Consider the following 15815-nt stretch of genomic DNA (forward strand, 5'->3'; position numbering starts at 1 on the left):
AGTGCAGCCGGTAACGCACAGCAGGTCATGTCGCGGCGGTCGCGGCATACCAAAAAAAAAAAAAAAAAAAAAAAAAAAACATAATTAATTTGCTTTCCTGTTGCTGAGTTGCTTAATAAATGCGATAAGTTAAAATTGTACAGTGGTAAATCATATTCAAATTGAAATATCACTGTAATTAACAAATTAACTGTTTGTGTGCTATGTGTTTACTCTGTGTTTACAAAACCCCATTTGGCACACGGGTTTCTCATAACAACTGAAATGAAGGAAATTATTATTATTATGAAATGATATGAATTATCTAAAAATATGGCCATAAAATACGACTTAAAAAAAAAAGGTCTATGGCTCAACTTGCCAAGTTGAGCCAAGTCAAGATGTTAAGCATTCTAGTAAAATAAAAACTGAACATTTCACTTTGATAGGGAAAACACTGAGATATATATATTTTTTTAAATATATTAACAAATAATAATTTTCCATTCAAATCCCATTTTTGGTATCTTCATTCATATTATGAAAAACACATATTTATATGTATATTAGAAAACATTTCAGCTAAATGCAGGAAATAGCAATAAGTTGTTTATATATATATATATATATATATATATATATATATATATATATATATATATATATATATATATATATATATATATATATATATATATATATATATATAATGAGTGTTTCGTCTGAACAGTTTGGAACAATTCTCTGTTCTTTAGAGCACTGTATCCATCAGAGCTCCATGGGAATGAGAAAAAATATGCAGTCTGTCTTAAATTTTGAAAGTTTAATCTACGGTTAAAAATAAGATGCCTATCTACATTTACTGTATGTGAATGTATAATGATAGGATATACATGAGAAGTGAACGTGTGTGAGTTCAGGTGTGCGATACGCTGCACTTAAAGCATGTCAAAATAAAATCACAAAATGAAATAATAGCAAAAATAATGACTGGTTAGACTTTTTTTTTCAATTAAGCTTTTTGTGTATATATAATAAATATGTTTGACTTGAGTTTTATGTGTGTTCATCCAGTCTGAGTTGCCTTTATTTTCATTTCTCAGTATTTCGTCACAACATGGCGACGCACTCAGATGCCAGGCTCGAATTAAACACTGAAAACACACAGGTACTGTACCTCAACCTGCTCACTGTTGAGCATTTATTTCAGATATAACATCATTAACATGTCTAACGCTATGAAAGATTTGCTATACGAACAGGAAGGGAACCTGTCGCCATAAATGTGTGTTATTTACGAAGGAAGTAGCTTTAGCCCGCTAACCAGCAGACAAGCCAACTTAAAAAAGCACTTTCAACTTACGCTATCAAAATATCAAGGCTAACAATTGCGATTTACAATAGCGAAGTGGTTTACTTTTAGCGCTGACATAAGAGTGACGTTATGGATTTTTATTTTGAATCAGTGATAAGATAATAAATGTGTTGAATGCACGCGCATGTGTGTTGAACAGGGTAAATGTGGAGTTAGCGAGTTAGCCTGAGGTTTACAGCTTTACTGACTTCACGACAGCATTATTTTTGGTGTTATTTTTTATCTGAGCTTTGATACCCCTAATAAATTGACATTTTAAACTCTCAACCCAGGGACATTGATGAATATGAGGCTCGTTTGCCACTCATTTAGGGGCTTGCCATAAAATTTAACATTATAATTAATTATCTTTCTAAATAAACAACTGCTAGCATATGTTAGGAAAGCTACGTACGCTTGAATACATGCTTGAATTTTAATAATTTATTATTCATAAATTTGTGGTGTATAATGTAAGCGTCAGTGTTGACGCATTTTCTGTTGCACAGATTATAAGTTGGCACGTGCTTTGAATAAATGCCTCATTGGTCTCATTTGTTCATGTCTTAACCCGTTCCCTCGAATTTTGCTTGTTCTGGTTATAATATAACTTTCTGGCTGTGGCTCAAAGTCAAAACCTTGTGAGGTGAGCTTCTTTTCAGACATGTGAGATGCTCTCTGTGTGCAGTCTGTGCAGCACGTGTTCATCTATCTGTTCCTGTATATACTGAGTTTGTTTGCACTTGGCTCTGTTTGCAATAAAAATCTTGGCCAATATACTAGAACAGGCGTCTTTGTATTGGATGCGCAATATGTCACTTAAATCAATGCAATGAGTCAGGGGTTAATGTCAGTGTTAGCTTGGTTAACTTAAATTCATTTCAAAAGTTTTTTTGCATTTACACCATCAGGGCACTAAAGTCATGGACGAAATCATCGGGGTCTGCGGTTTAGAGGCCAGGGGACTTGTTGAAGGGAGCAGTTCACCTCTGGATGTGGAGACTCCATCCCAGGATAACATGGACGATTTTGTGGGGCTGGTGAGCAGTGAGGAGGAAAGAGGGGAGACGCCAGGAAGGGAAGATAGCAACCCTGACCCCCTCGATGGGGAGTTGGACCCTAACGCTGAGAAAACCAAGGACCAAAAATCATTTGGTTAGTATAACACCATTAAAGGAATGTTTCAGGTTTAATGCAATAAATAAACAGGGCCCCAAATGACTTTAAGCCGTAGATTTTTTTTAAAAAGTTGCGATAGGATGACTCGTTTTTACAGGTTATTCTATGCATTATTCTTCCCTTGTTGTCATAGGCAAAGAGGTTTTGTTGCTGATGCAGGCGCTTCATACTTTAGCCACCCCAGAAGAGAAACTTGCTGCCCTTTGTAAGAAATATGCAGACCTGGTATGTATTTGGGGTTAGAGAAATGATATTGCACAACAATAGACATATTTCATAATTAATGTCTTTACAGAAAGGGTTCACTCAGAAAACTAAATTTGCAATCCAAACACATATGATTTATTTTCTTCCTTCATTGAGGACAAAAGGAGATATTCAAAAGGAGCTGCTCTTTTTTCCTTCATACAACAAAAGTCAAAAGAAAATAGCTGCTCCAAGTATTATAGAATTCGTGTAGTATGAAATAGTTATATGATGTGCAGAAATGCATTTTTTTGTGAAACAAAATGTACGTTTTAATTTAGCTGAAAACTGAAAATAAGGTTTTGGTAATTAAATTTGCTTAATTGTGTAATTACATTTACATTTATGGATTTGGCAGATGATTTTATCCAAAGTGACTTACATTTAAGGTATACATTTTCTTTATCAGTCCACGCACCTTGGGAATTGAACCCATGGCCTTGGCATTGCTAGCACCATGCTTTACTGTTTGAGCTAGAGGAATCTTTTAATTGAATTTGGTATAGTGTTCAGGATATCGTGTTCCCTGGTGATAAATTAAAAACTAGTTTTTTCTAGTTTTGCTACTTTAGCTTTTCCTCATTGTGTGCGTTAAATAGGCTAGACGTAGAATCCTCATTGTGTGTGCATGAAATAGACGTTGAAACAGTCAATTCATTTCGGCTGAATATTTTGGGTTGCTGAAATTTCTGTGCATGGCTAAATACTAATGTGTCTTCCTGGGACAGCTGGAGGAGAGTCGCAGCATGCAAAAACAGGTGAAGGTGTTGCAGAAGAAGCAGAACCAGGTGCTGAAGGAGAAGATCCACCTGCAGAGTGAGCACAGCAAGGCTGTCCTGGCACGCAGCAAACTGGAGAGTCTTTGCAGGGAGCTTCAGCGCCATAACAAGACCCTGAAGGTAGAGCCCACATTTGATTTAAAGATTCATGTTGGCCTTAAGGCCGGGACACACCAAGCCGACGGTCAGCGAGCGTCTGTCGGGCTATTTTTGCAGTGTGTTCCACACGTCCACTCTCGTCGGGCTCAAGTCGCCCAGTCGCTCAGTTTGCCCGATTCAGCATGTTGAGTCTGCGTTGGGGCCATTGGTGAGAGTGGGAACTATGATTGGATATTCAGTTTAGCGAACGAGTCAGTGCACGAGAATTAAAGGCCCACTGAAGTGCCTTGGAACGCGCAATTTTGTATGATGCATTGATGTAATTTCCACTGAAACTGAAGGCTAAGGCGGGACATATTGAACGGCTCCTCCCCCTTTTCAAATAGCCGATAGCGTTTAGTTTACCTCACAGACTGCAATTCGTACTTGACAGCACCATGGAAGCGAATCCAAGTGCTGATGATACGTTGGATTTAATAGTAGAGGTGTGAATGAATTCTATCCATTTAATTCTTAAAGTCCAACTGAAATCAAAATTGACCCTATTTACTTTGTTAGCGCATATTACTAGTCTTGTGGTAAAAAATTAATCCGTGCAAGTTAATACACAGAAAAAATTTGTTTGTCTTTAATCTTTAATCAAAGTCTGAAAAGTTACTTCCGGTCTGGAATGGCTGATGAGGTAGGTTTGACGGCTTGGTTTGGGAAACGTTTAACCACTCCCCTCAAACCGTTAGTCTGCTATGAGTGAGAGATGGAGAGGAGGAGCGCTAGAGTAAAACCCTGCCCTCTGTTCAATATTCCGTTTCACTGGGAAATACGTCACAACACTGGAGAAAAGTTGTTTGCAACTTCCGTTTCACGCGGACTTTAAGCAACATACTGTTGGAAAATGGAATAAAACTTGAGCGTTTGAGCAACTGAACACAGATCTCCAACCTGTATTGCTCCGTGACGTGTCAAAGATAGTGATGGGTCGGTCATGAACGATTCGTTCATTCGTTCAACGATACCAGGGACACCGAAGCACCGGGGAACATGAAATTTGGTGGGCATGTAGCCCCACTAGACTTCTAAGGAAAAATTTCGTTTGGTCCCCGGGGGCCACTCCCCCCCCCCCTGCGCTGGGCCCCCCCAAACCCAAAAAAATTCAGTTTTTCCTAAATAACTACCTGAACTGTGGCACCGAGGATGAAGAAATTTTTATGGTATGTTGGTCTACTAGACTTTTACGGAAAAATTTCGTTTGGTCCCCGGGGGCCACTTCCCCCCCCCTGCGCTGGGGCCCCCGTAAATTTTTCGTCAACGATACCATGGACACTGAAACACCGGGGAACATGAAATTTGGTGGGCATGTAGCCCCACTTGACTTCTACGGAAAAATTTCGTTTGGTCCCTGGGGGCCACTCCCCCCCCCGCGCTGGGCCCCCCCAAACCCCAAAAAATGCAGTTTTTCCTAAATAACTACCTGAACCGTGGCACCGAGGATGAAGAAACTTTTATGGTATGTTGGTCTACTAGACTTTTACGGAAAAATTTCGTTTGGTCCCCGGGGGCCACTCCCCCCCCCGCGCTGGGGCCGCCGTAAATTTTTCGTCAACGATACCAGGGACACCGAAGCACCGGGGAACATGAAATTTGGTGGGCATGTAGCCCCACTAGACTTCTACGGAAAAATTTCGTTTGGTCCCCGGGGGCCACTCCCCCCCCGCGCTGGGCCCCCCCAAAACCAAAAAAATGCAGTTTTTCCTAAGTAACTACCTGAACCGTGGCACCGAGGATGAAGAAATTTTTATGGTATGTTGGTCTACTAGACTTTTACGGAAAAATTTCGTTTGGTCCCCGGGGGCCACTTCCCCCCCCCGCGCTGGGGCCCCCGTAAATTTTTCGTCAACGATACCAGGGACACCGAAGCACCGGGGAACATGAAATTTGGTGGGCATGTAGCCCCACTACACTTCTACGGAAAAATTTCGTTTGGTCCCCGGGGGCCACTCCCCCCCCGCGCTGGGCACCCCCAAACCTAAAAAAATGCAGTTTTTCCTAAATAACTACCTGAACCGTGGCACCGAGGATGAAGAAATTTTTATGGTATGTTGGTCTACTAGACTTTTACGGAAAAATTTCGTTTGGTCCCCGGGGGCCACTCCCCGCGCTGGGGCCCCCGTAAATTTTTCGTCAACGATACCAGGGACACCGAAACACCGGGGAACATGAAATTTGGTGGGCATGTAGCCCCACTAGACTTCTACGGAAAAATTTCGTTTGGTCCCCGGGGGCCACTCCCCTCCCCGCGCTGGGCCCCCCCAAACCCAAAAAAATGCAGTTTTTCCTAAATAACTACCTGAACCGTGGCACCGAGGATGAAGAAATTTTTATGGTATGTTGCTCTTAAGGGCCCACATCAACCTAGCCCATAATCACTCATTTGTGATTTGCGCCCCTCCCATAAAAAATGAAAATGCAATATTATTCTGCTTTAATCGCCCCTATCTTCAGTGGAGATGTTCAGAACTGCACCATATTTCATGTGTATGATTAACTTGACATCCTCTGGGGGTATCCTCTGCTAAGTTTCGTAGAATTTCATCCATGGGGGGGGTATAAAATAAATTCATTTATGTGCACATTTAGTGACTGTACACTCATCGGCCTGTAGATGGTGCTTTTGAGCGAAGGGTTGCTGGTTTAGGATGATACTGTCACACACACACACATGCAGGAATACAAACAAACGCAAGCATGCACACACACTGACATCCACACGCACAGACACACACCCATACACACACATACAAATCCACATGCACAGACACACACACACGCGCACACATGTACGCACACATACATACACGCACAGACACACACACACACACACACACACACACACACACACACACACACAGACACACACACACACACACACACACACACACACACACACACACAGACACACACACACACATACACAAACACACACACATACACACGCACACACACACACGCACACACACACACGCACACACACACACACACACGCACACACAGACAGACATGCACATACTACTACTTTTTTTAGGTATATACATAAACACGCAATACAGCCAAATTACTCCACGTCATTTATTTTTGTGGAAAGCCAGTGCAGGCCTGAGCGGCGGTCATATTTTGTACCGCGATGCGGTACATCTAGTTCTAAATGTGATCAACATTTGATGTGTTTGAGGAATTTGGCTATTAGCATGTAACATTTTAAATACATTCTGCTGAAATGAATGAAATGACTCCAAAAATGATTAGTTCATTTTGATGAACGAGATTCAAAGATCAGAGTCAGTAAAATGATCCGAACTTCCCACTACTAGTCAAAGATCGCTTTGGCCAGGTGGTATTTATAGCATAAGGGGGCTGGACGCTTTAGATTCTAGAGAGCATTTGATTGGACAGATGATGTGATGAGAAACTGAAGTCCGCAATGATGTCAAAAATACGTGATCCATTTTAGCGGAAGCGAGAGACTGTAAGTTTTGAATGCTTATATCTCCTAAATGTGAATTTTGTAAAAAAAAAAATTGGAACACACCAGCTGATTCATAACCTTAAGGCAAACATACTCATACTACAAGCTAAAAAAATCATAATTTTGATTTCAGGGGGCCTTTAATACATTATATTTGCTATTATTCTGGCCTTCTTGCGAAAGAGAGCAAGAAAGTCAAGACAGCACAGACAGAAGGCTGATCTACTGTTATGTTAACCTATCTGAGCATTCCAAAATGCTATTATTTTCATAACAACATGAGCTGCTTAAAATGAAGGAAGTTATCAATATAACTGATATATTGGTGTGTCCCAGGCTTAAGTTTAACCAGATAACCATTGTGATAACAGGAGGAGAACGCTCAGCGGTTCAGGGAGTACGAGGAGCGGCGGAAGGAGGCGACGTTGCACTTCCAGATGACGCTCAATGAGATTGAGGCCCAGATGGAGCAGCACAACTTGCATAACAGCAAACTGCGGCAGGAGAACATGGAGCTGGCTGAGAAACTCAAGAAGCTCATTGAGCAGTACGAGCTCCGAGAGGAGGTGAGGCAATATCTGTCAAATATGTAAAATGGCTGTTATGCTCTGGTTAAGTCCTCAGAGAATTATGAAGTGCAGAGGTTTCATTTGTTCTGTACTCTGTAAATGTTGAGGTGTTTTATTCATTCATATTGCTTCTGAGATATGACATTTCAGTAGTCATGGCTGGTTGGGTTGGTGGACGTGATAGCCAAGAATATTTGCTGCTGTTTCATTTCATGGTTTTACATTATATTTGCTTAATTCTAAAAGTGTTCCTCAGACATGCAGTGTCCTCAGATGTTTTGCATGTTGAGCGCATACCAAATGTGCAACCTCAAATGAAATCATTATGATGCAGCTGGTGTTTACTGAATAAACACATAATCACATCTATCGTACATTGCCGGTGATTTAATGTTTTTGAAAGAAGTGTCTTATGCTCACAAGGCAGCATTTATTTGATCAAAAATACTGTAAAAACATTAATATTGTCAAATATTGTTTTCAACATTTATAATAAGAACATTATTAATAGAGCAGAAAATCAGCGTATCAGAATGATTTCTGAAGGATCATGTGGCACTGAAGACTGGAGTAATGATGATGAATATTCAGCTTTGCTGTCACAGGAATAAATGTAATTTTAAAGTGTATTAAAATAAAACAAAGTTTTTTTAAGTTCTAATAATATATTTATCACAATATTGCACAGCAGCTTTAAGAAATATTGATTATTCCAAACTTTTAACAGGTAGTGCAAATTATCACTTTATCAGGCTTTAATGTGGATTCAGAAACATGTGAGTTTATCACAAATAAAGATAATACTTTAAAATTGGTCATGGCGTTTCAGGCTTTGAATAACAGCTGAGCAGATTTTTCAAAATTCACATCAGTTGACCATCAGCATGCGCCCTCCAGAGTTTTATTACTGATAATTAATGATTTGCACTACGAATCAGTGTGTTTATGATTACAATGAATTAAAAATATAGATGCAAGCAACAATTAACAGGGTTCAAGTGTTTTAAGCACATGCAAAAAAAAAAAAAAAAAGTATAACGTTTTATTTAGCAAGCCTGTAACCACCTACATTATAGATGGAATTTATGTTTTTTTAAATCTTTTTAACAATTATAGCGCCACCTATTGTCCGATCTCATTGGCTACAGCATTTCGCACTTGAACCCCTAAAAATCCCTACAAAAACAATAGTTTCAGCGCATTGCATTTGAACCCCTAGTTGTATGACAACAAATGCTAGTTTGCAGTATCTAGCAGCATAATGGACTGTTTTTCTATAGCTAAAATATCTAGAAATGGATGGCACTGGAATCCTTGCACATCTTTTGAAGATGTTTTGAAGAATAATATGAATGTGACATTTGTCTTTACCCAGCACATCGACAAGGTGTTCAAACACAAGGAACTGCAACAGCAGCTGGTGGATGCTAAACTCCAGCGGACGGCTGAACTGATGCGAGAGGTGGAGGAGAAACAGCAGAGAGAAAGAGAGTTTGTGAGTATCCTTGTAATAATCCTAATCCTGTTTTTGAGCTGGGCTTAATTCTGAAGGATTGGTACTTCAAACCAAGGCGATCTATAATATGTGGCTAAAGCTTTAGCATTCCCATTCATAACAATGGCAGTTGCTTGGTTGACGTGAAACCACCAGAAGGATGAGACATGAAATCTGGCATGTTTGCTCACTTCTGCAACCAAGTTTATTTGAGCTAATCATTTAAGCTATAAATACCATGTGACTAGGGCTGCACAATTAATCGCAATAAAACCACACGCGATTTGGCAAAGGCTGCGATTATATGTATAATGCGCAATACTCAACTGAGTTTTCTTCCTTCCTTTTCTTTCTTTTTTGCACTTGAATGGACAAATACACTCAAAAATATGTCAAAATATTCTCGTAACAGTCGTTTATGTCTTGAGTGAACATTAACGGTTGATAAAGAAAACGCATGTGCAACAGTATATTGGATCCATGCAGCTCTTAAAGTGACAGCAGCCTCAAATTCCTGCTGCCGTCTCTATAACAACGTTAATCAAACAACAAAAGACAAAGACAATATTGACTCGCTGTTCTTGACTGAATAACTTTTGTAACTATATTTGTAATGTATATATCATTTATAAAATGCAGTGTTATTTTACATTTGGACACAGTTTCTGTACCTGAATACCTGCAAATCTTAAAACACTGTTTATTTTAAGTGTTTGTTCAGTTGTATTTATTTGCGCGATTGCTCATTTGTTTATTTGTTCTTTTTTAGTTACTGAGTGTTTACTTGTCTTTTAATAATGCTTGAAATTTATATTAGTTAGGCTATTTGTTTTTGCTATGATATTTTTAAACCGTAGGCCAAAGTTCCTTGTGGAAGTGTTCTTTAGACTGTTGATTTTTGTTCATGGTATTGCATGGTATAAGACTTAGAATAAATTCTAAGATTAAAAAAAAAAATGCTTTACTTTATTGCAATCGAAATTGGGTGTATATAAGAATTGGAATCGATAAACTGAATCGGAATTGTTGAAATTCAAGTGATACCCAACCCTACTAATCACTCTTGACTCCAGGAAAATTGTCATCATAATGCTGATTGGTTGATCTATATTCTCTGTTCAGCTTCTGAAGGATGCGACTGAGTCGAGACATAAATGTGAGCTGATGAAGGAGCAGGAGCATCAGTTAAAGCAACAGCTCACTCTGTACATGGACAAGTTTGAGGAGTTTCAGACCACCCTCGCTAAAAGCAACGAGGTCTTCACCACCTTCCGACAGGAGATGGAGAAAGTGAGTGTGCAGGAACTGTGAAGTCTCAGCAGAAGTCTCTTGTTTTCACCAAGGCTGCATTTATTTGATGATAAATACAGTAAAAACAGTAATATGTCAAATAATATTACAATTTAAAATAACACTTTTCTATTTCTAATATATTTTAAAAATGTAATTTATTCCTGTGATGCAAAGCTGAATTTGTTGCATTTTTTTATGCCATGCTTCAGTGTCACATGATGTTTTAGAAATCATTCTAATAATGATGATTTGTTGCTCAAGAAACATTTCTTCTTATCAGTGTTGAAAACAGTTGAGCTACTTTATTTTGTGAAAACTGGTACATTTCATTTGTTTCTACATTTTCACATTATTCCAAACATAAAGCTTTCGGAAATGAAGTGATTAGTACTTATTGTTTAAAAGACAATCAAAGAAAAGCTTGAAAAATATGATGTTATAATTATCTTTATGGAAAGGCATGATTTGCATAAAATTATTTTCTGTGACTGATCAGATGACAAAGAAGATCAAGAAGCTTGAGAAGGAGACCACGCTATGGAGGACCAAATGGGAGACTAACAACCAGACTCTACTGCAGATGGCAGAAGAGGTGAGAGGAATAATAGAGCTGTTGTGTTTTTTTAAACACACAGCATATACTAAAGGTTTGTGTTCAGGGAAGGAGGCGGCGGGAACCGGCGAATGTTAAACATAACTTTAATAATAAAATAAATAGGGCTGTAGTCAACCAAAGAAATGCTTAGTCGACCAAAGTCCTGTCCTGCGCAACGATCAGTCGACTAAAAAAGAAAAGAAAAAAAAAGACGCAATGTTTTGCATTTTGATTGAACATTTATTAAACAATTGTCATAGAGCATTTATAAAACAACAACGAAAAAACATCAATAATACATAAAACTATAATAATACATTTCTTTGAAAATTAAGTGATTTTTTTTTTTAACTGCAAAGTGAGGAGCTCTGTCCCAGGTCTATAGTGACAATCACAATCGCGCACCTGACCACACCACACGCTACAAAAAATATAACTGCTAAAACTGCCAAATAATGAAAAATCCTAACAAAAGCTCTCGTTTATACAGGCTGTATATTCTTCTTTACTTTCAAAGCTATGGGTTAACTTTTGTCCAGCCAATCTAGGCGTTTTAAAACAAACACAAAAAACCCAAATAGCCTAAAAACAATCCTAATAATAATAGGCTGTATAGTAGGAAGGCCTATAGGTTTATTTTCGTTTTGTTACATTACATAACCAATAAAATATATAAACTTTTAGACATTAGACATAGCAAGCTGTCTGACATATGTATATCTCGCTTACCGCTTTTAAGTTAGCTTTAGGCCGCATAGCTTGCGCTCCACAGTCTTGTCGTCTTTTTTTGTAAAATGCAGCCAGACAAAAGATTTCGATTTCTTGGACATTTTGTCGACTAAAGCCAAAACAAGCAGCGTTCTACCTATATTCCTTACTGAGCGCGAAGCAGCAGTGCAGCCAGCCACAGGTGCAGTTCCCGAGTGTTCTACGTGGTGCGCTAAACTGTGGCGCTGTTACAAAATAGCCTAAATTAAAGCATTTAAATTTGGGGATAAAACATAGGCTAATTATATTTAGAATACAGTAATATATAACTGCTTATAAAGGAATAAATATCAAGGAGTAAATCAATGAAAATTTCTTTATTGGTGAAAAAAAAAATTTAAAAAAAATTATGCAACTGGTCGACCAATGAGAATGTCAGTCGACCAAGATGTCATTGACCGATTAGTCGACTAAACGACTAAAGTTGACAGCCCTAAAAATAAACATAGAGAACAAAACGAAAGAAGTGCAGCAGCAGCAGCAGCTCCTCATGGACCACTGCAGCATTAACTAAAATAAAGCACCAACATAAAGTCCAGGCCTGGTCCTCTCTCCTCCTTCACTGTCATCACTCCTCCTTTTATCCTTCCGGAGCTCCTCCATGGGACTTGAGACCGGTGTGGTGCACAGGTGACGCTCATTAGCACTCGCGCCACCGACCTCGCTCCATTCCCACTGCTCTTGGCCCCGCCCTGCTTGCAACAAAGTTGTAGAACAAAATGTGAATGTTTCTTCCCTTTTATGTACTGTACTGTAAATCTACAAGCAATTTTAATTACAGACTCAGTGTCACATGCTCCTTCAGAAATCATTCTAATTTGCTGATTTGCTGATCAAGAAACATTTCTTATTTTTATCTGTTGAAACCTGCTGATTAATGTTTGTGGAAACCATGATTTTTTTTTGTTGGAATAGAAAGAATTCAAAAGAGCAGCGTATATTTGTGATTAATTGATCTGATATTTTGCAACATTATAAATGTTTACGGTCCCTTTTGATCAATTTAATGTGCCCTTGCTGATTGCTGAAATTGCTACTTTCATTTGTCTCGTAGAAAACGGTGCGGGACAAGAATTACAAGGCCCTCCAAGGCAAACTGGATCGTCTGGAGAAGCTTTGCAGGGCCCTGCAGAGAGAACGCAACGACCTGAACCAGAAACTCCTGGCCCTTCAGGTCCCAGCGAAAGATCCTGAGGAAGAAGGTACAGGGCCTCCTGACCCCCAGCCACAAGTGCTCTCCAACCCAGAGGTGGAGGGAGAGATGGAGGGTTTGGTGCCTGAAACAGAGAAACTTGGGCTTCAGCCTGAGGAATCAGGCACCACCTCATCCAGACAACTCATTGACGACTGAGCCTGGCCTTCTGGTGCCCTTTCTTTTCTTTTTTCTTTGTGGAGGTATATATTTTTGTCTAACAATTATTATCATAAAATTTGTGAGAAAAAAGCAGGACATTAGTGAAGACGCTGACTGCTCTATACGTTGGTAATCGAGCACTTTTTACTCCCTGTTTTTTATCACATTGTATTTTCGTAGGAAATGGTCATGTGGTCCAAGGCGGCCACCATGCAGCTTTGTTTCGTATATTTTTTTCCTTTTTTCTCCACCCTCGCCTCCCCCCAATCTGTTTCCAGCCCTTTCCTGTTCAGCTGTGCTGTGGTTGCACATCTTTCGTTTCTCTTTAATAAAATGTAGCTCTTCGCTCTGACCTCTAGAATCTGAATAAATCATTTTGGATGCATATAATGTTTAATATTGCTATAATAACCGTACATAGTCAACTAGCCAGTCCAGCTCTAGATGACCAGATAACCTTGAGACTGGAGAAACAGGGCATTAATAATAGAGGTGAGATACATTAACACACTTACCTTCTCATTGGCACTTTGAGTCAGAGCCAATACTTATTCATAACAAGTCACGCTTCTATTGCTTTGACTAAAATGGACATGAAACAGACTTTTAAAGGAAGATACATGTCTTATAAATAAGAGAGGGGTCAAGACTTCTCACCGCCTGTGACTGGTTTTCATATGAGAGTCTGATTAAGGGCTAGTTTGGCTTTGAAAAAGGCTGCTACATCTCCAACAATTATGTGAAATACTAGGGTCAAACAGTCTCACTGAAATTTCTATGGTAGGGACTTTTTTGTTGTATGACAGATGAAGAGAAACGCATTACCAACAGAAAATGTAAAATGCCACGTGCATTTATATTACATTAAAATTCACTTTGCAAAACCATTTATTTAAGAAACAGGGTAGTTTTATTGAATCAGGGTTTCCAAGCCACTTCAAGCCAGTTGGATGTTTTTTTGTTTTTATTAATTGGTTGATTTTTTTAAATTTCTTTCTTTGAAAAAATCTCTTCTTAATACTTAAGATTTTTTTGAATAATGGCATATTGTTTGCTGAAAGAGCAAGATTAGGTGATAATCTCCTTCCTGTGTTTGGTTTTATTATCCTGATTTTGCTGTTGATTAGTCCTAATAATAGCTTTTGTTTTAATTAGATTTTTTATTTTTGTTAAAAGGGTATTTCATCCAAATATCATAATTTATTTGCCCTCATGTCTGTCTAAACCTGTATGACAATTTTTTTTCCAAATATTTTCAACTGTTTTTGTCTATATAATGAAAGTTAATGATTGACTTTCATTGTATGGACAGAAAAAAAATAAAAAAATAAAAACCTTTTATGTCAAAGGTTTGGAACAACATGAGGGTGAGTGATTATTATTATTATTTTATTTTTTTAGTATAACTTAACGCAAAACTTTCTCATTTTAAAAGGGGCCTTGACACATTTGATACTGAATATTCTGAATGTGATTCTCTTTTTTGGACTTTCTAATGAACAACTATAAAATGTCTGTTATTCAATTCTTTACATTCAATGCTAAAGTGTTCTGAAGAGCTGCAAACATTCTCAATATTGCTAATGTGAAACTATATGTCGAGAACTGAACTTATGAATGTAGAAGTTGCCAATTTCCTGTCTAAACAAACAGCCTCACAGCCCTTTAAGATCTCGGTTGCGTTTCTCAAAAAAAAACTTGAGCTAAATTGATTTGTGGCGGCAGTTCTGCGATCTACATATGCTTACGATGCTTTTGGGAAACCCAGCACTGGTCATTATCCCGTTGAGGACACAGGGTCTAGAAACATTTGCCTCTTCAGGTCCATTATAACATCTGCTTCTGTTCATGTTCCGATCTGAACCTCACACTGGCCAGTACATTCCTCAACACTGAATCCAACAAAACTCATACAGCATTTTCATTCAGTGTTCATTGAACATGATAATCTACTTTTAGTTGAACTAACCACATATATGGTGTGTTTTGTAACCTAATGGATGATTGCAAAGTCACATAAGTTTAGAAGGGCAAGATGTTTCTGAAAAAGTTGGCTGACAGGTCTGAATGTGTTTAACTTGCCAAACTGTAAAACTCAACAATGGAAATGTAGATCTTCACCAGCTTCCATCACTTCTGTTTTTGTTCTCTATATAAAAATCCTGTATTTTTTTTTCATTATCTAATCTCGAATTTTGGATAAGAATGTTGATTTTTATTATAAGAACAGCACTTGATTTGTGTGGATTTCCTTGATGTAAGTTTCACCTCAGTAATTTTCTCATCTGCAGAAGTCTGTGAGCTATTATTTTGAGACGTACATCTGTATTTGGGGTCATTCTCATTCTAAATTTATGGAGTTGTTGGTAGTCATTTGTATCGCTACTGCCTTTTTTTTTGGCACTGCAGATTCTCAGGTTATGCAATAAATCTACCTCTTCAGGTAAAGACATACTGTGAAAGAAGCTCAAGAGAGCTTTTCTTTCTCCCCCAGCTCAGCCCGTGACCCCTCTGAGATTGTACAACGCTCTTGTAGTTCTGTCTTGCTTTTCAATAAAACAATTTTGTAGAATCTTCCTTCGTCA

The 15815-nt window shown here is 38.4% G+C and overlaps 1 protein-coding gene across 3 annotated transcripts; it reads left to right on the top strand.

The window, feature by feature from the left end:
- The first annotated feature begins 868 nt into the window (after positions 1–868).
- On the top strand, positions 869–15804 carry txlng (taxilin gamma). 3 transcript variants are annotated; one of them, XM_081358013.1, is made up of 10 exons: positions 869–972; positions 1083–1147; positions 2245–2488; positions 2646–2737; positions 3487–3657; positions 7528–7722; positions 9101–9220; positions 10343–10510; positions 11010–11105; positions 12931–15804. In XM_081358013.1, exons 1-10 carry the CDS (start codon positions 966–968, stop codon positions 13225–13227), a joined length of 1455 nt encoding a protein of 484 aa, XP_081214139.1. In that variant the 5' UTR covers positions 869–965; the 3' UTR covers positions 13228–15804. The 3 variants fall into 3 exon arrangements, with proteins under 3 accessions (XP_081214139.1, XP_081214140.1, XP_081214141.1); XM_081358014.1 differs by lacking the exons at positions 869–972; positions 1083–1147 and adding an exon at positions 1188–1420; XM_081358015.1 differs by lacking the exons at positions 869–972; positions 1083–1147 and adding an exon at positions 1816–1979.
- The last annotated feature ends 11 nt before the right edge of the window (positions 15805–15815 follow it).

Source organism: Scardinius erythrophthalmus (genome assembly GCF_964197995.2).
Source record: "Scardinius erythrophthalmus genome assembly, chromosome: 25".
Classification (NCBI taxonomy): Eukaryota; Metazoa; Chordata; class Actinopteri; order Cypriniformes; family Leuciscidae; genus Scardinius; species Scardinius erythrophthalmus.

What these genes read in the sequence shown, in the direction of transcription:
- txlng (XM_081358013.1), top strand. An exon ending in AGTACGAGCTCCGAGAGGAG is followed by an intron (nt 7,723 to 9,100) that starts GTGAGGCAATAT and finishes GTCTTTACCCAG; the next exon opens with CACATCGACAAGGTGTTCAA. An exon ending in TCCGACAGGAGATGGAGAAA is followed by an intron (nt 10,511 to 11,009) that starts GTGAGTGTGCAG and finishes GTGACTGATCAG; the next exon opens with ATGACAAAGAAGATCAAGAA.